The sequence below is a fragment of the Paroedura picta genome, chromosome 1, assembly GCF_049243985.1.
Source record: "Paroedura picta isolate Pp20150507F chromosome 1, Ppicta_v3.0, whole genome shotgun sequence".
NCBI classification, from domain to species: Eukaryota; Metazoa; Chordata; class Lepidosauria; order Squamata; family Gekkonidae; genus Paroedura; species Paroedura picta.
The window spans coordinates 124,357,573-124,381,518 of NC_135369.1; the positions used below are offsets into that span (position 1 = coordinate 124,357,573).

A 23,946-nucleotide genomic window follows, 5' to 3' on the forward strand; every position below is an offset into this window, starting at 1 on the left:
AGCAGATATTAAAGGGAGCGATCTGCAAACATCTGGAGGACAATTTGGTGATCCAAGGAAGTCTGCATGGATTTGTCTCCAACAGGTCTTGCCAGACCAACCTGGTTTCCTTTTTTGACCAAGTAACAGGTTTGCTGGATCGTGGAAATTCGGTTGATGTCATTTACTTTGATTTTAGTAAAGCTTTTGACAAGGTTCCCCATGATGTTCTGATGGATAAGTTGAAGGACTGCAATCTGGATTTTCAGATAGTCAGGTGGATAGGGCATTGGTTAGAGAACCGCACGCAATGGTGTTGTTGTTGTCAATGGTGTTTCATCAGACTGGAGAGAGGTGAGTAGTGGGGTACCCCAGGGCTCGGTGCTCGGCCCGGTACCTTTTAACGTATTTATTAACGATCTAGATGAGGGGGTGGAGGGACTAGAAGAAGAAGAAGAGTTGGTTCTTATATGCCGCTTTTCTCTACCCGAAGGAGGCTCAAAGCGGCTTACAGTCGCCTTCCCATTCCTCTCCCCACAACAGACACCCTGTGGGGTGGGTGAGGCTGAGAGAGCGCTGATATCACTGCCCGGTCAGAACAGTTTTATCAGTGCCGTGGCGAGCCCAAGGTCACCCAGCTGGCTGCATGTGGGGGAGCGCAGGATCGAACCCGGCATGCCAGATTAGAAGTCCGCACTCCTAACCACTACACCAAACTGGCTCTCAAACCTGACTACTCATCAGGTTTGCAGATGACACCAAATTGGGAGGACTGGCAAGTACTCCGGAAGATAGAGACAGAGTTCAACGAGATCTGAACACAATGGAAAATGGGCAAATTTAATGCAATGATGCAATTTAATAAAGATAAGTGTAAAGTTCTGCATCTGGGTCAGAAAAATGAAAAACATGCTTACTGGATGGGGGATACACTTATAGGTAACACTGTGTGTGAACGAGACCTTGGAGTACTTGTGGATTGTAAACTAAACATGAGCAGGCAGTGTGATGCATCGGTAAAAAAGGCAAATGCCATTTTGGGCTGTATCAACAGGGGCATCACATCAAAATCACAAGATGTCATAGTCCCATTGTATACGGCACTGGTCAGACCACACCTGGAGTACTGTGTGCAGTTCTGGAGGCCTCACTTCAAGAAGGATGTAGATAAAATTGAAAGGGTACAGAGGATACTGACGAGGATGATCTGGGGCCAAGGGACCAAGCCCTATGAAGATAGGTTGAGGGACTTGGGAATGTTCAGCCTGGAGAAAAGGAGGTTGAGAGGGGACATGATAGCCCTCTTTAAGTATTTGAAAGGTTGTCACTTGGAGGAGGGCAGGATGCTGGTTCTGTTGGCTGCAGAGGAAAGGACACGCAGTAATGGGTTTAAACTTCAAGTACAATGATATAGGCTAGATATCAGGAAAACATTTTTCACAGCCAGAGTAGTTCAGCAGTGGAATAGGCTGCCTAAGGAGGTGGTGAGCTCCCCCTCACTGGCAGTCTTCAAGCAAAGCTTGGATACACACTTTTCTTGGTTGCTTTAGGATGCTTTGGTCTGATCCTGCGTTGAGCAGGGGGTTGGACTAGATGGCCTGTATGGCCCCTTCCAACTCTATGATTCTATGATTCTAGTACCCATGAGCACTCCAGTTTGCCTCTTCCTCCATCGCTGATTCAGAAAAACAACCTAAGATCCCTAGTAGGAACAAGTATTACTTTATTCATGATTTCTCAAAGTATACTGTATACTTAATCCAAGGAGAAAAGCCAAGTAGAGAAGCTCAAGGCATATAGCAATAGTAAGCAACAGATTCCAGAGAAATGGACAATAGAGGAGAATATGTGGAATGTGACATGAAGGACTAACTGAAAAATCCTGGAGAGAAGTGACTAATGCTGCTACCTACTTACAGGATACGTTTCCTACAAAAGGTGCCAGAATGCTGCATGAACTATGGTATGGGCATTTGAATATAGCATTTGAAGGTCAAAAGTCTATGCCTATGTTCCCATGGGGAAATGAAACAATATAGACATAAGAATTGAACAAAGCATTTTTTCAGGATTGCCTTGGGTTTTAAAGGATACAGGATCCTTAATCTGATAACAAACTGAAAAGATCTGTACTACAATACTGAAAAACAAAATCCAAGAAACACAGAAAGACTGAACATTAAAGAATCGACACCGTTGAAAGAAAACAGAGCACAACAGCAAGAAGCAGTACAACTAAGCACCATGAACTTTGCAGATGAAGAACCAACAGAACACCAGGAACCAGAAAGGAATAAAAAAGCTGAGGTCGGAAGCTCAACTAAAGCAAATAAGAGAGTACCACCGAAAAGACTCTCCTATCTAACTAAATCAGAGGCTGTGATAGAAACTTCCATATTGGAAGACATAGAGAAGATGCCCAACAGTCAATGATAAAGATGAAAGAAAGTTGCAGAAGAGGAAACTGAACCTCTGATTAAGGATCAAACATGGACTTTCACAAAAGACTCTACAGAACAAGATAAAGGACTATGCACATTAGATCCTGAGAATGGAGTGTTGGGTTATGCAAGATCTGTAGTATGAATGATTCAAAAGGATATGAAAAATATCCAACAGGGGGCATCAGAGGTTTGTATTTAGCATATTTAGGGCAGGAACTTCCTGTTATTTTTCAATCACTCCCTGTGTCCTGATTGGCTCAACTGGAGTCTTCCTGCTCCTTTGAGACTCTTCCTCTCTGTTTGCCTTCAGATGAAGAACAGGTAGGCTGCTAGAATTCTCCTTGCAAAATAGTTTCTTTTCAGAATAAAACTATTATTTAAGCAGCCAATGCTCAGATCCTTTGCATGTATAAACTCTGCTAACAAAATTGTCATGACATGAAAGTAAATAACATAAAATCTAGTAAATAACATCCCATTATACCTCAGTTAAAGTAATCAAACACTTTTTCTCCAGGCAGTTAGAAACCCTTTCATTGTTTGATCCTTCTAACTCAGTGGTTCTCAACCTGGGAGTTGAATGACCCTTTTACAGGGGTCGCGGCAGGGCAAGCAGCTTGGCCGGGGGGGGGGGGCACCATCCACACAACTGCCTAGCAAGGTAGATTGAGATAGAGCATTCATCTGTCTAGAGCAGCGGAAAAGAGCGAGATTGGCATGGTGGGACAAGAGCCAGAACTGAGAACCCCCCCCCCAAAAAAAATGTATATACAATCATGAATAATGGATCTTCACGCCATTGGTCAGTTTCAGTTTAATTTCTGTGAAAGAACACTTGCATAATTTTATGGTTGGGGTCACCACAGCAGGAGGAACTGCATTAAAGGGTCATGGCATTAGGAAGGCTGAGAACCACTGCTCTAACTGAAGATGCAAAGGACTGGTCAGTAGTCTTTTCATAGTGTTGAAGACTGTTTGAAATATTGAGTTTGCCAATTAGTGTTCACAGAATTGGATGTTAATAAAACATGAAATATGCTCAACGCTAAATACTTTTGCAGTTTTCGAGCAGAGTGAGATACGCTAGTAAAGGTCATTGCCCTGGCAGTTATAAACCAATATAGAAATTATTAATACAGATGAGATTTCTAATTGAATCAAGCCCAGACCATGGAGTATGTGGTGGGTCAGCTCTTGTCATTAGGGCTGCCAACAGGCTGGATAAAACAACGAAAAATCAAAACTGTGCTTATAGAGGCTGACTGGGATGTTATCTACCGGGTCAGGTTATTTACCTCCATGTAAATATAATAAATAAATGTTTCAGCTGCCCACTTCCACACATTAAAAGTTCCCATTAAGGGGAACAGGGCACTTTTTCTCCCAGTGTCCATTTGGGGAAAGTATTCTAAATGTAGTGATCAACAGTCATAGATGTAATTATACAAATGGGTCGCAGCATGCTGTAATCAAAGTGCATCACCAAAAATGTAAATTGGCCCTAAGTGTGGACACTACTGCATACAGGGATCTAATTAGAAAGTCTTCTGAAGTATGAGTTAGGCAGGTATCATTGACTGTTGGGGAGAGGCTATGGCTCGGTGGTAAAACATCTGCTTGGCATGCAGAAGGTCCCAGGTTTAATCTCTGGCATTTCCAGTTAAAGTCTCTGATAGTAGATGATGTGAAAGACCTCTGCGTGGGACCCTGGAGAACCCTGTGTAGACAATACTTACCTTATCGGGCCATTGTTCTGATTCAGTATAAGGCAGCTTCATTTGTGTTCAGTCTAACAATGGATTCAAGACCCTCTAAGTAGTGTAAACTATTCAAGGCTATGTGAATCTTCCTCAGTCCTGAATGGGTGAAAGGAGGAATAAAATCAGAATACACATTCTTGCCCCCATATATGTTAAACTAGAGATACATGAAGTGGAAAGTTCCCAAATTTGGGAACTTCCACAAATTTGGGAACTTTCCACTTCAATTTGCCTTGTTTCTTCAATTTGTCTATGCATCTTCAAGCAGCTTCATCCAGTCCACGTTACTTCATATGTAGCACAGGTGGAAAAGGACAATCCCTCTGCCTGACTATTTCCTTCCTTCCCTTTCAAACCAGGAGATTGACGGCAATGCTTTGTTGCTACTGAAGAGTGACATGATCATGAAATACCTGGGCCTCAAGCTGGGACCGGCGCTGAAACTCTGTTATCACATCGATAAACTAAAGCAAGTCAAGTTCTGACATTTTTGAGAACCACCAGTCATGACGTAATTTGAGAAAGTAGATGAAAGGTAACATGCTGCCTTACAGACATGGGTCCATTTTCAAATTGTTTTATTCCTTTTTTTGTACTGAGAATTTTGTCTTTATAAAAGGGTACGTATCACCTTTTCTATCCAAAGGGGGGGGGTCTGTTTGACAGATTTGTGTTAAACAATTTTCCAAAAAGTATATAATGATAATTATTTTGTATTATTCATATGCATATCATTGTTATTATTAATATTATTATTGTCGATGCCTATTTTTGTAATCAGTCAGAAGCAGAAATTTGCTAAATTGAGAGCCTTTAGGAAACTTCTTGGCTTTGCACAAGTACCTGCAGCTGATGAACTTCACTGCAGCATCCAGAGCTGACTTTCCAGTGTGAATGAGCCATCAGACAGAACTTCTTTCACTGTTCCAGAAGCAATTCTGTTCCTTGTTGTTTACTTTTCTAGCATAATCACTGACAGTTCCCTATCATGGGTCCTTTTATCCTTGCAGCCTGGGTATCAGTAAAGGTAAAAACATTCTTGGTAATGTGAAGGCACATGGGACTTATATTGAGGTGCAGCTACATGAATAAACATTTAAGGAATGTTTGTTTGATATCATGTCCCTAAAAGCTACCAAGAAACGTTGCTGATCTTCCTATGATTCCCTGCTAGTCAAATAATTATGCATGAATTCCTCATAGCTCAGACCATAATTGGCTAACCATTATATGCAGCATCTGTAAACTTTTAAAAAGAGATTGCTAAATTAGCTAATATGGGGATGGAAACTGCATTTTCTCACAGGCAATAATGTGAGAGTATGCAATTTCCCTCCCCATGTTTCCCTCCCCTAGGAGGAAGGCAATGTGTCATCCAGGCTATTGAGGGTTGCCAGCCCTCCCTGGCTACCAGTGGGGGATGGGAGGGTAGGGCTGCCATAGTCAGGTTGGGAAACTCCTGGAAATTTGAGGATGGATTCTAGGGTGGTCGGTGGGATGCAATGCCATAAAGCCTACCAGCCAAAGCACCCCTTTTCTCCAGGGGAGCTGATCTCAGTAGTCTGGAGTAGAGGTTAATTCCAGGGGATCCCCAGGTCCCACCTGGAGGCTGCTATCCCTATCACTTGGTGTTTCTTATCTTCCCATGTATCCCTTTTCTTCCTCATGAGCATGGCTTTAATGTCTTCCATAAGGAAAGAAGGAAAAGGCAGCAGCAGTCCAGGAAAATTACATTCCCATTTAACCAAGAGCTAAGGTCAGTTTCAGCGACCAGAACAATGTCATCAAGATTATGTCAAATGTTAAATGTTATGTCAAATGTTATGTCAAATCAACAGGTGAGCATGTGCCAAAAGTGGCTGCTGACCTCAGCTTGCCTAATCTGGTGACTATTAGTCACACAGGTGCAAAAACAGCCTATGAATTCGAAAGATATATCATTTTCAAATACAAATGGATGATTGAAACATTGTAGCATTATTGTTATTACCTACTCACCAGTTTCATCATAACCACAAAGACATGCAACCTCATATAGGCAGGGGTATGTGAACTATAATCTGTTTATACATGTTTATTCCTACGGGAGAAACAATAAATAAAGTGGTCTTTACAGGGTCTGCTGCAAAAGCCTTAGAAGTTATACAGAAATTCAAAACTGGCCAGTATTTGAATCATATTCCTGATTTCATAAGCTGAATCCAGAGGAAATGTATTGGCTGGACTGCAGCATGTTGTGTCACTATTACCAATATTACATCCCTAGAAAATAAGCCCGCTGTACTCTAGATACAGCGGGCGCTAGCTGTTTGTGCCCCCCCGCGGCAAGGCCTACATGCGTGGCTGGAGTTGGCGGGGGGGTGTGCGGGCGGGGCGGGGGCAGCGGGCAGTAGTGGCCGCGGTGCCAGCAGCAGCTCTGCCGTCGCTGCTGCCAGGTCTGCCGCTCACGGCTCCAGCGCCGCCGCCGCTTTGCGCCTGCCGATTGGCCCCTTTGATTGTCAGTCCAGGGGAAGGGGCCTATCAGCACCCTTCCTCATCCCGGACAGGGCCCTCCCTCAGGGCCCTTACTGCTTTATTTAATCCGCTCCGCTAGGAGCGGTTAAAGGTTATGATCAGGAGTCCACAGATTTTGACTTAGCTCAGTTGCCAGTTACTGTTTGTGGTTGCCACTGACGTTTCTTTTCTATCACACTGTCAGTTACCTACAGAGGACTTATAAGGTGTTTGAAAGAACTCTAATAGTGTGCTGAGATTTGGAACAGACACAAGAGGATACAGAAGATCCAGACCAGAACTCCCAAAGTTCTGCCGAAACTACAGATCCATGCTGTTTCTGTCTGTTCTAAAACCCGAACATAATATAAATAGTCCCCACAAAGTTCCCCTACATTTTCCTATGTGTTCATGGAGAAATTGGAGAAGGGTTTGGAAAACTTGAACTCTTTGGTGGAGATAAAAAATGGGGACAGGCTCAGACACCTTATTTCCCCCCGCTACCTAGGCTGGTGCTAGTAAACTTCAAAGTGGACCTGTGATGTCATGGTTGCTTTCTAAGGAGTTGTATTCTCCTTCAGTCAAATACAGGACTACAACTTCTATACAAATCAATCCTTTCTGATACACAGATGATGAATTCTGCTATCCCATCTTAGAAAACATGCCTGGGGCGGGCCTGGACACCACAACCGGAGTTTTGTCAGTCCTGTTATCAGGAACGGTGGTAATGGCTCTGACACCACAAAATGATAGCAGGTGATAGTAGTCTATAGTTATACATGCCATAATCCTTCCTTTTCAGGGTGGAATTAACCTTTGTCAAACAGGGGTGTTCTGACTATCTTAAAACTGTGGGTACAAAGAATTTGATATATTTATATAATACAAAAATCATATGGCAGTCCTTTATGCTACGACATATTCTTTAAAGTAGATAACTTTTTAAACAGTAGCACTGTGTCCCTTTCTAGGGATAGAAGCATGCCTATGCTATGGCATCACACACTGTCTAAAGACACTCTTTGCCTCTTATGAAGCCCAATCTCAGTATAATGATCATAAATAGATGCTGCTAAAGATTTCCCACTTCCCTGAGAGGTTTTAGAGACAGCTTTCCAAAGGTTTGCTTTGATAGAACACTGAAGGCTTTTGATGTCTCTGTAATATTTGTTTTCTTTACAAAGACCACAGAGATACCCTTTCAGAGCAGCAGCAGAAGCAGATGCACAAACAGCTGCTGCTGATGATGAAGAGTTAGTTCTTATATGCTGCTTTTCTCTACCAGGAGTCTCATTGTGGCTTACGATCACCTTCCCTTTCCTCTCCCCCATTCCAAGTAAAACCATAGTGATATTCATTCATAGATACAGTAATAGCAAACCAAACACACAACATTTTTTGTGCTTACTTAGTCAAGGCACTGGCCAGGCCCCCCTTTATTGAGTCTGCCATGAAAACGCTGGAGGGCATCACCCCAAGGGTCAGACATGATTCGATGCTTGCACAGGGGATACCTTTACCTTTAGTCATTCATCCAAAGATGTTGAATTAACTGAGGCTGCCAAGCAAAATTCCAGTGACATTGTATAACCTGATGTTAGTTCTTTCTATGTAAAAAAGCAAAGCTATCTACTTAGGGCTTGATTCTGAACTTTCATCAAATGGCCTAGAAGACAGATCAATCCTGTAAAGTCATTTCTTCATTCCTCCCTAGTTATCCCTTCTTTACTTCTGACAGCCCTGGCCATCATATGTTGATTTTAAAGATACACTATCATAGAATATAATTAAATCAGTAATTAATACTGTTAAATATTAAAACAGTGTGTGCATTGGGGAAAGGCATATCTTCACAATGAAAGGGGCCAGGGAGCCTTAATTTTGAAAGAAAATGAATTCAGGGAACCTGATGCATGGATTGTTATAGCAATATTGCAATATTCAGTTTCCATTTTCTAAAATGTGAAAAAGCCTTGGTGTGTGGATAGGGAGATGATGGGTGGTCACTGCTGGGGGACTGTAGCAAGGGAAGCTATGAGGAAACCTGCCAAGTGAAAGCCCCACTGCCAGTGATGTCTAAAACGTTATAGAAATGCCTACAGCCTATTACTGCATAGAAAACACCCGAGTTTCTTTTTGCCAGAACAAAACTCCTCAGTTAGTGAAAAAGAATCACAGGGTTCAGTTTTGTGTCTTCAGGACAGATGTAGAAAGCCTGCTTTTTGTCATTCATCCCTTGTATGCTGGAGTAGGAATGCTACTACTACAGTACTTCACTAATTTGCTAATTAGTTCATTTGTACAATTTCATTGAAACTACAGAACTGGACCAGTGCTAGGCACCCACTATTCCTCTTAACAAGATGCTGCCATGAGGCCATAACTTTTATTTTTGCTTTTAACATCCTGACTGAGTACCACTTCCTGGTTTCAAGTCCATCAGTAGTATAAAATATTGTTTCATCAAAAAACAGTGGAAAATTGGCATTCTGCTGGTTCTTTGTAGGTTGGTTGGGGTAGGTGGGTCTAAGAGTCACCCATATTAAATCACCTTGAATATGTTTCCCCTCCTACCCTTTCTCTTTAGTATTGCTGTCCTTTTTAACCCACTTTGCTCATGAAAAGCAAGTGCATTCAGCCAAAATGAGAAAACAAGATCTCATAATCTCTGAGCTATAATAGAACAAACAGGCTATCTAGCCAGTGTGGCACGATTATTATTATTATTGAAAAAGACAAAACTACTAGATTTTGAACAGATCATGAATGAGTAATTTTAAAATAATCTTCTATGAAGAAGTGGAACCTTCATAGTGAATGTTATGGGAGAAGAGGAAAGAGAAAAACAGAGAAGCTTTAATAGATTTCACTAGCAAGACTAATGTACAGGAAGACTAGCCTTGCTGCATAACTTGCACTGATAGATATTTAGGAACCAAAAATTGTAGTGGCAATATTGCAATTAGAACATATTTCTCAAAGGAGGCATTAAATTGCTGCTATGTGTCAGATTGTTTCTTCTATGTGGATGATGAAGTCAGAAAATGCCTGCCATTCATTTCTAAATTTGGTGTTATTTCAGACATGGCTTGTATGAATTTCCTTGCTTGCTAGGCCATCCTTTCACCTTCACTTCAGATTGCAGCCAATCAAGTTATGTTTTTGACTTGTTCTGAATAGATATCTGCCCTCCAACTCAATTATATATGTCTGTTTTCTTTTATGAAAGAACTCTGATAGATCAAAAGCTATAGCTTGAAGCAAATTTTATGTTATGAAGATTCAATTTTTATAGAATCGATTTCAGCATTCAGGAAGAAGCCTGTTATCTATAGTAAGATGAAGATGAATTTTTGTTGTTTTCCATGTGTAAATATCTTGGTCTAGTTTATTTTTGTTTTATCTAATTAAAGTGATAGACTGTGTGACCAGAAGTCCATCTCCTGACTTCCAGAGGAGTCACCAACTCATCAGTTAGCTCCCCTGCCCATCACTGGGCAATGCGTATGTGTGTGAGAGAGTTTTTAAAATTTCTGGTTTGTACAACCTTTATTCCTTCATGCATTGTCATATAATAAGATATTTTAGCAGTCTGAACTGCTCACTGTTCAGCAATTTCTCAATGGCTATTACCAGCCTATCTTCATTCTGTCAAAAGGCAACCTTGGAGTCCCAAACAAGCTCATTTCAAACAATATGAGGCAGGCTCCTCCATAAAATTCCAGAACCCAGCAAACACCTTGTCCTTGTCAGACCAACACTCATTAAACCAACAGTTGTTTATCAAAGAGAAAAAGCAGATAGAAAATGCAGTCTTAGACAGGGCATTCCAACTTGAGACAACTTTAGCCCATCCATATGTGTATTAGTTAAACGTCAGATAAATAACAGGAATCCAGAACTAAATCATATAATAAGAAGATACCATGAGGGTGGAAGGAGAACAGTTTGCTTCTTGAGATGGAGGAAGATATTCTGTTCCTAACATCCTAGAGACAGCAGGAAGGAACACTTTCAAAGCACCACTCAGGGAAACTTATTCTAAAATGGGTTTCCGTTACTAATGGGAATGTAGGGGGACTTGAACAAGCACTCTAAGGCCATTTCCACACGTTGAAATAATTAACGCTATTCCAGCGCAATGGTGTAACACTAAAAAATAACACGCCTCCCACCATTCCTCACCTCCTGGCTCTCTCACTTCCCTCTGCCACCTTCGTTCGCTTCTTGGCACTCTGCACGCTTGCCTGTAAAGGTGGAAGAGAGCTACGCTCTACATGGGCTTCTCCGTCTGTCAGTAACACAAGTCACCTTTCTCTCAGTGGCACCTTAAAAACTGTGCCTGATGAAGTGCTCGCTGACCTACAAAAACTTATGCTGGAGTAAATTTTGTTGTTCTTCTAGATTCCTAGTCTATTTTTCAGTACTTAATATATGATTGTAGCAGTTATTATAAAACTAATCAGGCTTAAATTTGTAAAAGGCATGGAGTTTTTAGTAAGTCTTGCACACAAATGTAACTGTGCCAATGTGGATAGCTAGCAATACATTAAATTAACATAATTAGGACTGGGTAACTGTCCTTTATATTTATTTATTTATTTATTTATTTATTTATTTATTTATTTATTTATTTATTTATTTATTTACATTACGTATATCCCATTTGTCCTTCCATATAGGAAGGAGGAGCAAGGGGGATAGTATATATGGAAACACCATGTTGTGATGCCATTCAAATGTTCAATCCAAGCAGAGCAATTTCTGTGGGAAAAGCTGACACAATCTGTCCCCTCCCCATCCCTCGCAGCAGTTGGATCATTTAAATGTACTTCCAGCTGTTCAAGAACTACTAAAGGATGAGCCATTTCAGCACAGCTGGGGGAAAATCCAAAGGCACCTGTCTCTCCCTGAAAAGAGGTTTTGCTAATCTCAGATCCAGTATTCAAGGCATGCACCAAAGTGGCTTCAATTTTACATTATGCAATTAGGTCGAAGATTAAAGGAATGGCAAAATCCATTCCCGAGAAAAATGTACATAAATCTGCATAGTTTTTTTTTTTTTTTAATAACGGCACTAGCAGATTGCTGCACAGGCTGCTTTTGATTCCTTGCAGTGGTAAAATGTTGCCACATAAAATCCAGTTGTTCATGGGCAATTGGAAACTGATTTTTTGGAAACCAAATTTTTTTACCCCCCCTCCCCCCAATATCACTTTCATTCATTGCAGCAAGTTAAATATTATGGAAACAAGTCTGCTTACAATTTGCTTTGTGCGATTTGTGCTAATGCTAATAAGCAACAGCTGTGAGGCTTCCTTGTACAATTTCTTTTGTGGCTGTAGTTTTATTATTTCACATGAACAGAGGAAATATGAAAAAATGCCTTCTGTCTCTCCTTTCCTCCAGCTCTGCATGGATGCCACCAATTCCCTCCGGGCCAACTCAGACTGAGGAATAGATTGATATCTCCCTGTTCTTCAGTCTATCTGTAATGAAACACTTATTTAGAACTTTCAGGGACCTGTCACTCTCCTACAGTTTTATATGTATGTACTCTCTCTCTGTCACTTTCTCAGTACAAACTATTTTGTGATCCACTGATAGTAAAAAGATTAAGGTAAACAATATTACATCTTTACACAATGCCCAAGCAACCTATAAACCTTTAGGGTGGGGGTGGGGAGGACACAGAATATTTTAACTTCCATTAACACTAATACTGTTAAACATTAGTATGAATTCCATGACCACTACTAGTTATGTCAAAGAAAAGCATTTCCCATGGCACCTGTAGTTTCTCCAAGAGGATAAATAATGCACTACAAGCCTGGACCTACCCAGGCATGCCTGATCTTATCAGCTCTCAGGAGGCAGCAGGATCAGCCATGGTTAGTATTTGCATGGGAGTCCTCTGAGGAAAACTGAGGATGTGGAGGCAGGCAATGGCAAACTACCTCTGAACATCTCTTGCAGCCTCCAGACAATCCTACAGTCAGAAGAAGAAGAGTTGGGTTTTGTACCCTGCTTTTGTCTACCTGAAGGAGTCTGAAAGTGGTTTACAATCGCCTTCCCTTTTTCTATACACAACAGACACCCTGTGAGGTAGGTGAAGCTGAGAGCCCTGATATTACTGCTTTGTCAGGGAAGTACTATCAGGGCTGTGATGAGCTCAGGGTCACCCAGCTGGCTGCACGTGGAGGAATGGGGAATCAAACCTGGTTTACCAGATTAGAAGCCACTGCACTTAACCACTATACCAGCATAGGATCTCCTGGCTATAATACAAATACACCATATGGTTAAATAAATAAATAAATAAATCATTATTTGAAACTTCAGGCCAGAAAAATAACATGCTGTATATTCCCTTTGTCTGTTGGTGTTTAGGACTGCGTAGAGGCATGTGGTCTCTTTAAATTTAATTCCTTGGTGCTCAGAACCAACCAAGTGGAGTCTGTGTGGTCTTAGTAGGGTTCCAGGAGCAGCTCAACTTAAACCAGACCAACAGTGGTGGTGTGACAGGTGTAGCATCATCCTTCACCTTTTCCCACGTTGCTGGGGCCACTCTGCTCAGACCTGTACCTGGCTAGTTGCCATGACAATAAGTGAAGCTTTACCATTGTCACTCAGCTAAATCAGAGTCATGTGGCACTCCAGCTAGCAGCAGGACAAGTCAAAGAAAGCCTTTTCCCAATATTGGCCTTTTCCCACATCAATTTAATGCAGGCAAAACATTGTTCAAAATTTGAATATGTACTGGGCTGGTGACAATAGATCTTTTAAAACATTGTCACTATATTTTAGGGTACTCACTTCGTTATATTCTCAATGCTTTGGCCCTTAGGATTATGCAACAATACCCTATATATATATATATATAATATAAACACTTATGGGATTTTCTCAGTCTTGGAAAAATCAGAAATAAATGGAATATTTGCGGAGGCTGACCAGAACTGACATAAATGACTGCATAATGAAAGATGGACGGTCAATTTTGTTTCTTTGATAGCTTCCTGATTCACTGTGTTTTATTACTCCTTCTATTTGCTGGAGCAGCATTCTATTGGGAATTGATCAAAGCACCTGAGCTTCAGAACAAGGAAATCTCTCTCTCTCTCTCTCTCTCTCTCTCTCTCTCTCTCTCTCTCTCTCTCTCTCTCTCTCTCTCTGATCTGTCTTCTTGATGTCTCCAGGAGTCAGCTTGTAGACAGCCATTTTTACTTTTAAAAATGGCGGGATGGGTTTAATTTGCATAGCCAAGTTTTTCAAAATCCCTAAAATTGAAAAGGCTGTATGTTTGCAGCTGGAAATTAATTCTGTGATCAGGAAGAATTTCCCCACCTTCAATATGTTGCAATTACTTGCATATGTGCAAAGCCAACTGAAATCAATAGGATTTATAGATACTGGAAACAAATTCTCCATTTTAAGTGATAGCAATTTTACATCTCGTATTAGGAAGATAAAAAAATTAAAAAATATAAGCCCTGGTGTTTGCTTATACAAAATAAATTTAAAAACCTCAAGCCTCTTCTCTTGCAGAAAGCATAAAAGCATTAGTCATCAGTGCTGCACTGGAAGAAATGGCTGGCCTCCTACCCTGCTGAGGTCCCCCCCAAACCCGCCCCCATCCTGCCCCCCTCATCCTCACCTGGCTCCACCCTCAAATCTCTAGGAATTTTCCAGCCCAAAGTTGGCAGTTGCACTTACACAAGCAGAAAGACAGTAGGCTATTTCCCATGGATTTGTTTCAATTCCACTTGAAGCTGAATGCAGAAAAGCTCCAGCTGAGAACACATCTTGCTCTCTTGCCCCACATGCTATCCCTCCTCCACTCAATTGGTTTGTAAGTAAGCCCTATTGGCTAATTTTAGAAAGGCCACCATAATTAATGTATAATTGAATCATGTACTTGATCTAATTTTGGCAATTGAAACAGAATACATGAAACAGAGAATCCAGCACAGGTATTCCTGGGCAGGGATTTGGGCAACAGCCTTGTTTCCAACATTACTTTTTGAACACCCAGCAGCTGGGTTATGCCATAAACACACAAGATGGAATGTTATTTCTGTTTGGTGTCCCTAAAACATGCTCAGAACAGTACAGACACATGTTTACATGCTATACTACTTTATTAAATTCATTCTCCACTTTAGGAATGCCAGAGCCCAGGTGGGATCTGGGATTCTCCAGCTTTACAGCTCATTCAAAGTTTTACAGCTCATCCTCAGGGGACAGAGATCAGTTCCCCTGGAGAAAATGGCTGCTTTGGGGGTGGAATCCATAGCATTATGCCCCATTGAGGTCCTTCTCCATCCCAAATCCCACCCACTCCTGGCTCCATCCCCAAAGTCTCCAGATATTTCCCAACTTAGAGCTGGCAACCCTATTGCTAGAAAGCGGAAGGGAAGCTGAAAGCTCTGATTGCTTCCTGGTAGTACTCCCTTACATAGCCAAGCAAAGGAGCATCTGACTGTGACTCCAGTCATGGACAAGGGGTGCTACACTAGCCTGCACGAGAGACTGGCTTGATGTCATGCTCAACACCATTTAAACAACAACAAAACTACTTAGGGAAGCAAAGACTGAGGGCCATTTCGCACGGCTTCAAAGTAGCAGAATGGTTGCTATTTGGAAACGCTACTAATTTGCCATAACCCACGACGTCGTAGACAATCTGCAACAATCCTGAAACCAATCAGCAAAAAGCGCTTCATTGTGGCGCTTTCAGGGGAATCCAGAAAAGTGGATTCACCCTCCGGATAGCGATACACTCCTGCAACCAATCTGCAACAGTAGCGCTAAAGACCTGTGTGTTACCATTGTTGCTGGTTCTTCAAAGTCCCTCCCCCTGGCTCTCTCCTCCAAACTTCCGGCGAAGCGATCGCCATTTTTTTTTCTCCGAGCGAGCGGGGATAAACGCACCGGCAAGCCTCTTTCTGTTTAGAGGCTTCCCTGGCTTCAGTCCTTCACCTTTAGTCACTAAGCACAAACCACTGAAAAGCCCGTTTGCTGAAATAAAGTCCCTTTATTTTTTACAAATAAATTCAGCCGAAAATGGGGCCCGTGAGAGGGGGGGGGATTTTTTTTTTATCACTCGAGGCAGCGTGCAAACGATCATACAATCAAACGACAGCTCACATTAGGCAGCTGGATGGGTCTCTCCGTAGCAACGAATCTACCTAGATTCGTTGCTATGGGTCGTTTTTTTTTTTTTTTAAACCTTCCTTAAAGGGAAAGGGGCTGTTTGGGAGCATGCTAACGGCTGCCCATTGGCTGCTTGACGGCCAGGGGCGGGACGAGCTTGGCAATAGCGCTTCCTTTCTAGCGATTTCTGCCGAGACCGGAAGCCTGTGGGAAACGCTAAAAAACGCAACTGATTCCACTACAAAGGCAGGTATGCATAACGACGAATTCCACTATTTTAAATGGCGATTTTTCATTCCGCAAACAATTTGCAACAAAGATCCCTGTGCGAAAAGGCCCTGAGAATGGGCATGTAGCAAGTGTCCCTTAACTGCTCCTCTTTCATGAACTTTGTAGTGCTCTCAGATGTCCCCTTTTCCAAAAAGCTTTTCATTGAAAGGAGGGGGGGCAGGGCTCAGCTAGTTCCTTTGCTTAGAACATATAATTAATGTCTTGTTTCATTGGTTCTTTAAATTTTAGCTAAAACAAAGGGGACTTCATATCCTGATGTATTTGTAAATAATTGTTTCCCCCTATATTTGCAAATGAAACTATGTACATCAGCCTAGGAATAAATCTTTGTCAAATGATTAAACTCTTTAAAATACTTATTTAATCCACTTTTAAAAATTCTGTGGTGGTAGTCACTCCAAAGCATGTTACAGAATTTTACTGGGCTTACATTAAGAAACTTACCACATTCCATTACCTTGCTTCTATGAATAAACAGGTTTCTCAAATTATTAAGGAAAACTAATATTTATCAGAGTCCAAAGAAGCCAGCTCCCCACCCCCATTAACAGAGCTTCTTTTGGAAAGCATATTAATTACAATTGAGGTTATTAGGCATCATAATTGCCAATTTGTATATCAATAATGTAAATCTAAACATTCTTTTTAATATAGATTTATTGTAATGGTGGGCTATGGAGCTAAATAGATAAATATTTGTGACTAAATGTAAAATGTGTATAATCTTAGTTTTATTTATAATTATTAATTTTCAGTTCCTGTATATTCATATGGGAAAACTGTCCTCTAATCTCTTGGATCGGGTGTGCTTATGCATGCTCCACACGCATTCACACACAGGTAGCGTGATCTCACCATAAGCCTGAACCACCATAGTAACATTGGAGAAAAAGAAAAATAACTCATGCTTTTCCACAATATGATGTGAAAAACAGCAACAATCCCCCCCAGCACATGACCCAGAACACTCTTTGGATGACATCACCTTCCTAGACCCCCCTGACCTCCACATCACAGAGCCATGCTCCAGCCTCTCTGGCTCAGCCTGCATCAACTTATCAAAAACACTGAGGCTTATTTCATCTTGTATGCTAGTATGCCATAAAACAGTTCTATCAATCTTGGATTTCTTTGCTTTAAATGGTAAGAGAGTGAAAGGGGGGAGGGGTGTTCAAGGCAGCCAGTCTTTTGTGGCTGCTGGGTTAGGTTCTTGTGAAAAAGCTATACCTGCAAAAAAAAAAACCAAAACAAACCACAATCCTGGGATGAAGCAGTACAGCAATCCTCAGCAGAGTTATGCCCTTTAAGGAATTGAAGCACACCTCATTTAAACTGAAGATGGTTCAGTGGGTAGAGCTTCATATTTTTGTATTGTACAAGCAAGTATACTTGTGAAGAGGACATTGCTCATACCTGTGGAGATGGACTGTTGCACAGCATACTGAGTCCCACCCATTCTACTTGGCATATGGCTGCTTTGTATTTTACTAGGAAGCCATATGTCTCAGTGAGCTAGATCCTGCTAGTGAAGTGACATCCCCAGAAGATGGATATGCACATTCTCTCCTTGCTGCTATACATTGAGTGAGAAATGCCCTACAGTGGAGCCCTTTGTCAAGGAATAAGGAGCCTGGAAATTTATGTTTGATGTTGCTGCTCATGAGTTTTAATGAATACAATGTATTGCTTTTTGGGGGGCAATTCCCACTGATCTTTTAAAGGAGGAACAGGGGGCAGTGCCTTTTTAAAATCAGTATGCTCCAGATTTGTGGTAGGAACATTCATCAAAGATGATTTGTAGCATCTATGGTATGCTAATAAAGTAACGTTTAAGCGATTGTGAACTAAAGCCATCTTACTCCTCCTTGAAATCACTGCTCAGACATTTCAGTCCTTTGTTATCTCAGATAGTAAGCTAGGATATTAATGTTGAATAATCATCACTTATCATGTAACTGAGCATTCTGTTCTACTGAGGAGTTCTTTTTGTATTCCTGCTATAAGTATGCAGATAGTTGACAGATGGGAGCTTATAGGACGAACTACTCGGGGAGATAAACTGTCCAGAAAACTAGAAAGAGCATGATGATGATCCCTATGCCACGAAATCATTAGTTCCGTATCCTCTAAGATGGTATCTGTGGACCAGTTTCTATGGGACATTCAGAACCCATGGGATACAGTCGGAGAGAATGGAACTGTGGTTTTGTGGATCATTTGTGATCTATTTGTAAGAGATGTTTTCATCTATCAGCACCAAGATGAGGAGCTATTCTGCAGACACTGAAAGTTATGTTGGAACTCAGAACAATATCCCCATTTAGAGTTCCCACCCATGTGCTCTCTGGTACATCTCTAAAGCCCCAGCACTAATTTCCTTTCAGTCTGGGCCCATGGACTAGCTCCTTCCTTGAATGAGGAAGGCTCTGCAGATGGTGAGTGGGAATCTGTGCACACTTTGGGATGCACCAGAAATTAATCACAGGCTTGTGATCAATAGTCTAGGTAATTACAGAACTGGAGAGCAGACCAGTAATGAGATGTTTCAATCTCAGTGCATAACTTAAGGGGGGGGAGAAGAGTATTAGCACATTCTTATTGCACCCCAAAACCCAGCATTAATTTCTGCTTCTATAGTTTTTGCTTGGCTGAACAAAAGATCTCCATACAGCATACATATACCTCCCTGTATATATTTAAGTATCAAATGCAGATAAATGCAAGTGAAATAAAGACCTTAAGTTCAGCATGTTCTGTATGAGGCAGCTTTATTCATTTTTAATCTTGTGTCGTGTATTAAAAGTCACCTACTCCCGTATATGAAGCATTATGTCCAACTGTGTTTTTATTTCAGACAATTTTTTTTAAAAAAATATTTGTAAATTATTCCTCAAAGTCGATTCTCTGTCACTATTTATACGCATGTTTTTTAACGTGTTAAATGTATATTGATTGTTCTGTGTACTGGATGCTGTTGTTTGCATCTAATTAAGCTGAGTATTACTGGCCTTAATGATGATCAGTTTATCCCAGACTAATTTGGGTTTGGTTTTAGTACCTGAAGCAGTAGGCTGCTTAAGATGAAGTGTACTGAACGCTTGTTTGGACAAAGCAGAAAGAGTCTTCACTTTCACATATATATTCCTCAAGCAAAGCTGGTGCTTTCTTTTACTATTGCCAAATTATTTCTGTATTTTTAATAAAAATGACCTTCACTTGGTTTTATGTATGTTTTAATAAACTGTCTAATAAACTGTATTTTTAAGTAAACATGGCAACTAATCTTTCATCGTATGATAAACAAACTTGTTTTCTCAAAAACACAGATAACATGTGCTCCTGTCCTTTTCTATCTATATAGTTCTGATTTTCCTGAGATGATATCCAGGAAGTTTGCTTACAGTAATTACTTGGTGATGGCAGTAAGGGACAAATCAAAGACTGAAGAAATACTTAAGGACTTCAAAAGTTTGGCTAACTGCTACCATAAATGGTGGCTCATCCCAAGTACCAGAAAAACAGAATTATCCTGTTTCCATCTCAGTAATCTTGCCCCCATGAACTTGTCTTGCTAACCTTTTAGAGTACTTTGAGGAGGGGACAAACGTTTGGACAAGGGGGACTCAGTAGTTGTTGTTTATCGAGGCTTCCAGAAAGCTTTTGATAGTTCCTCATCCAAGGTTCCCAAGAATACCCAGCAGTCATGGGATAAGAGGTCAATCTTATGGATTAAAAACTAGCTTTCACAGTAAAAAATGATAAGCAGTGGGGTACTGCAGAGCTCAGAACTAGGTATGGTGTTTTTTAACTTGTTTATTACTAATGTGCTGGCTTTGATGAAAACCTTTACATGCATAACCCACCCTAGTATGGCCCTTTCATGATCATTGTAAAAGAAGGGTTGTTTTAGAAGCTAGTTTTAAATACCACATTAAAAAGATACAGTGGTTATTATGGGGGGGGGGAATGGGGTGCATAATCAAAAATACAACAGTGATATTTCCATGGTGAAATCAGCTCCACATGCAGAAATAAAACACCAACATCTTTTGGGGCAGACTTTTGCAAGGTTTCTTGTCATGCATAAACCACCCAGATTGGGAAAGCAGCATGGATCTGTAGAGAAGCTCTAAGCCCCTTCTCTTCACATGCTGTTGTCCTGACCACAATCCTTCTCCCATGTCCTAGCCACTAGAACACATCTGTGGGGAAAGTACCCAGAGCAAAGGTGAAGAATAATTAGGCCCTCAATAACAACCTGTCACATATTTAGTTTGCATTCATTTATATCTCCAAGGTATTTAAAAATAATCTGAGTTCTTTGTTAGAGAGAAAATGAGCCATCTTTTTAAATACTTACTTTTCTCCTGAATTTCCCCCCTTGTGAATGACTTGACATTAGTCTAGTAGTTTCTCTTAACTAATTGTTAACCTATTAGTTGAGGCCATAAAAATTATTGAAAGGCCAAAGCTAAAGCTGCTGAAATGAGAAATATTTCTTTACTATCCCCCTGAGAGGAATAAAAGGGGCTTCAGGCAGCAGAATATCGGTCTGTTTCAGACTAAATGCATTTGAAGAGGATGTTTTGTTAGCAGCAGTTAATCAATAAATCCTCCTCACTAATAAGGCCATCACTCTTGTCTGGAGCCACATATTACATGTTTCATTTCTCCCAGCTGAAGAGAAAATATTCTTTACATTTTCCATAAGCTGATGAGGTATTTAATGCAAAAGACAGACAGGTATAACATGAAAAGAATTGAAAAATGCCATATATGTTCAGCATCCATTTTTACTGCTGTCACTGAAATTATACACTTTTGTTCAAGTTATTCATTTATTGGTTTTAAATATGGTTGGGTGGAGGGTGGGGAAGTGAATTAACAGAGACAGCAACTTAGACTGTTGGAGAGTCAGGCCCCAGTTACAAGAGAATGCAGTGCTGCAGAAGGATTGAGTGAAGAATGGAAGAACCTGGGAAGATGATATTTTCAGTGTTTGCTCACCTTAATTGCTGTCAAATGGTTATAGGTTATCCATGAAAATTAGAGTAACACCACATAATGATGGTGAAAGGTTGGCACAACCCTTAAGAGAGAAATATTTCATAAAGGTAAACAGTAATTCCACATTTAAGATAGAAGAATCTAACAGCAGACATGTTTTGATTGTTGTAGAACCTGGGATGCACTACAATGATGCATCCCTATTCACTGTTGGAGAACACAGACAGATCTGCTTACTCACAAAAGCAAAAGAAGAGCTCTGCTGAATCAGACTAAAGGTTGATCTAGTTTAGCCATGTTTTCAAAGTGACTACCAGATGCATCGAAGAAGCTCATATGCCAGGCATGGAGGCAATAGACACTAATTCTTGATATTCAGCCATGGTAGCCTTTGACAGAGTTTTCCTCCATGAATCTGTCCATTTTCCATTAGATAGTCCTATTGCACTGTTAATTGGAATTCTCTGATGTCCAGTTGTTGTATGTTCTGTAATATGCCTGGATTATTGGCGAGAAAGGAGGGCTACAAATGAAGGAAATAAGTAGTCACCTTTGCTAGAGGCAGTTAATTCTATCAACTTAATTGGATGTCTCTACCATTTTGTGAGAAGGATAAAAAGTTATCTCTATCCACTTCCTACCCATGGGTCTTTTGCACATGGGAAGTGCATTTCCCCCTATTTCCTCCACAGTACCATGGTGCATTTATGCACCTCCCTGATTTGCCCCACCCTTACTCAGTACTTTCCCAACATTCTGCTGTGAAGATTTTTGGGAAAATGCAGCAAAGCCTGAATGGCTGCTCTATGACTGGGACAAATTTTTATTTTTCTAGTCCCACAGTCTATTCCCCTGCCACTGTGTCCATCGCTATATTTTCCCCTCCCACCACTGGGCTTTTGTTGTTGTTGTTTAATGCTGGGAAACTGAGGCAGGGAAACTATGAGGAAACCTGCATGTGGATGCCCCATTGTCACTGTGCCATACTGGTAGCCACACCAGGGGAACCACACAAATTTGTCTTGTGTGGAAAAACAACATGGTGCAGAAATGTATAAATCTTGATCATGATCCACTTTAAGTTTCCAGTTTTTCTCAATTAACAAGTCACCAAATCTGTAACTTTCAATTGGCAGGAAGGTTTACATATCCCTGCATCATTTGGGTTGTACAGCAAAGTTTGAATTCCAAAGTTCTTGGCATACATGATCGTAGTACAGTAGTTAGTCTGAGATAGACCAATGTTTTTATCTCATGGGACTGGGGCTGAGCAAATAACACTTTCCTGAGTTTACATTATATTTTCATGGCTCAGCCAGGCTGAAATTCAAAGCAGAGAGTTCCCAAACTCCATTTTTCATCAGTATGCCATACCAGTTCTTAGTCATTAGTGAGCAATATGTAATATACAACCTGCACAGATATTTACCAAAAATGTGGATCAGGTTTGTTACTTTGTTACTTTGTACATCAAAGTTCTTTAATCACAAGTGGTCCTCGGATATAAATAAACGCATTGTTGGCTGTACAAATCCCACTTTCAGCTTTCAGTCCTACTGAGACCTTTGGCCTAAAATGGTGGGAAACGCTCTGTTATGCCAACATTTCCACTCCAAACAGCTCTAGTCTGAAATATACACACAGAACCACAATTCCCTAAGGAAGGAGAAGAAAGCAGCAGTCAGGAATCATTGTACAAGGGCCAAGGGAAGCTTATTCTCCCAGTGGGGAAAAGCTGCAAACCAGTTTTGTTTAGCAGAAGCATAAACAACCCAAGAGAAATGGGGACCTGCCTGGTATGCTAAGGCATCTCCCATAGGAAAAACTGCATCCATAACAGAGACGGTGAAGGTCAGTGCGAGACACTCTTCCTGGTCAGTCTTTTTAAGGCATAGGGCTGGACTTTCTTGGCATTTAGCAAAACATAAGAGATTATCATCTGTTTTCAGTTAAAATGTTGCCTTGATTGCCAAGTGATGATGTCTTGAACTTGCTTTCCATTCTTAGTTCTTGTTAACACTTTCTCTATTTTTCCTGCTGTAAGAGTTGCTTAATATTTCCCACTGGGTAGGAGCTCTGTCTTTTTTTGGCTGAGCTTTTCATTATACATTTTATGCAGATATCTTTCTTTTTCCTTTTTGTTTCCTCTTTTAATTTCATCTTTCTACCTTTATTTTCTCATTACCAGAAAATATTGATTTTGCAATGGATTTCCCCACAAGAAAAAATATGTTTTATGCCTATGACTAAGCTTGTAAGTACTTAAAATAATTTTTTACTTGGACTAATTCTCTATAGCTTGGCCACTTTCCCCTTGCCCCTCCATGAGGTGCTGTCACCTGTACTGAACACAGAAATCTCTTGTACAACTGTAGAGTTTACATGCAGATTAGTTCTGGTCCTGCAAGGTGTTCATATTAGCAGAATCCTAAGCCAGCAAATAATTCTTATTCCTCCTCTGGATCCAACTGTGTACTTCAGCATCTGGCCTTTGAAACTCAAATACTTTGGCCACCTCATGAGAAGGAAGGACTCCCTGGAGAAGAGCCTAATGCTGGGAGCGATTGAGGGCAAAAGAAGAAGGGGACGACAGGGAATGAGGTGGCTGGATGGAGTCACTGAAGCAGTCGGTGCAAACTTAAATGGACTCTGGGGGATGGTAGAGGACAGGAAGGCCAGGAGGATCATTATCCATGGGGTCGCAATGGGTCGGACATGACTTTGCACCTAACAACAACAAACAACAACTGTGTACTACTTTGAAGACAGGTCCAAAATGTGACCTCACAGTAGCATTCTCCAATACCCAGGGG

The 23,946-nt window shown here is 40.9% G+C and overlaps 1 protein-coding gene across 2 annotated transcripts in view; it reads left to right on the forward strand.

Annotated features, from left to right (window-relative positions):
* The window catches only part of SCML4 (Scm polycomb group protein like 4), a 125,174-nt gene extending 116,885 nt beyond the window's left edge, over window positions 1-8,289 (forward strand). For both annotated transcript variants that reach the window (XM_077302706.1, XM_077302723.1), the window contains one exon: window positions 4,543-8,289. In XM_077302706.1, the coding sequence (XP_077158821.1) occupies window positions 4,543-4,668 (126 nt within the window). In that variant the 3' untranslated portion in view covers window positions 4,669-8,289. The remainder of the gene's footprint in view (window positions 1-4,542) is intronic.
* The last annotated feature ends 15,657 nt before the right edge of the window (window positions 8,290-23,946 follow it).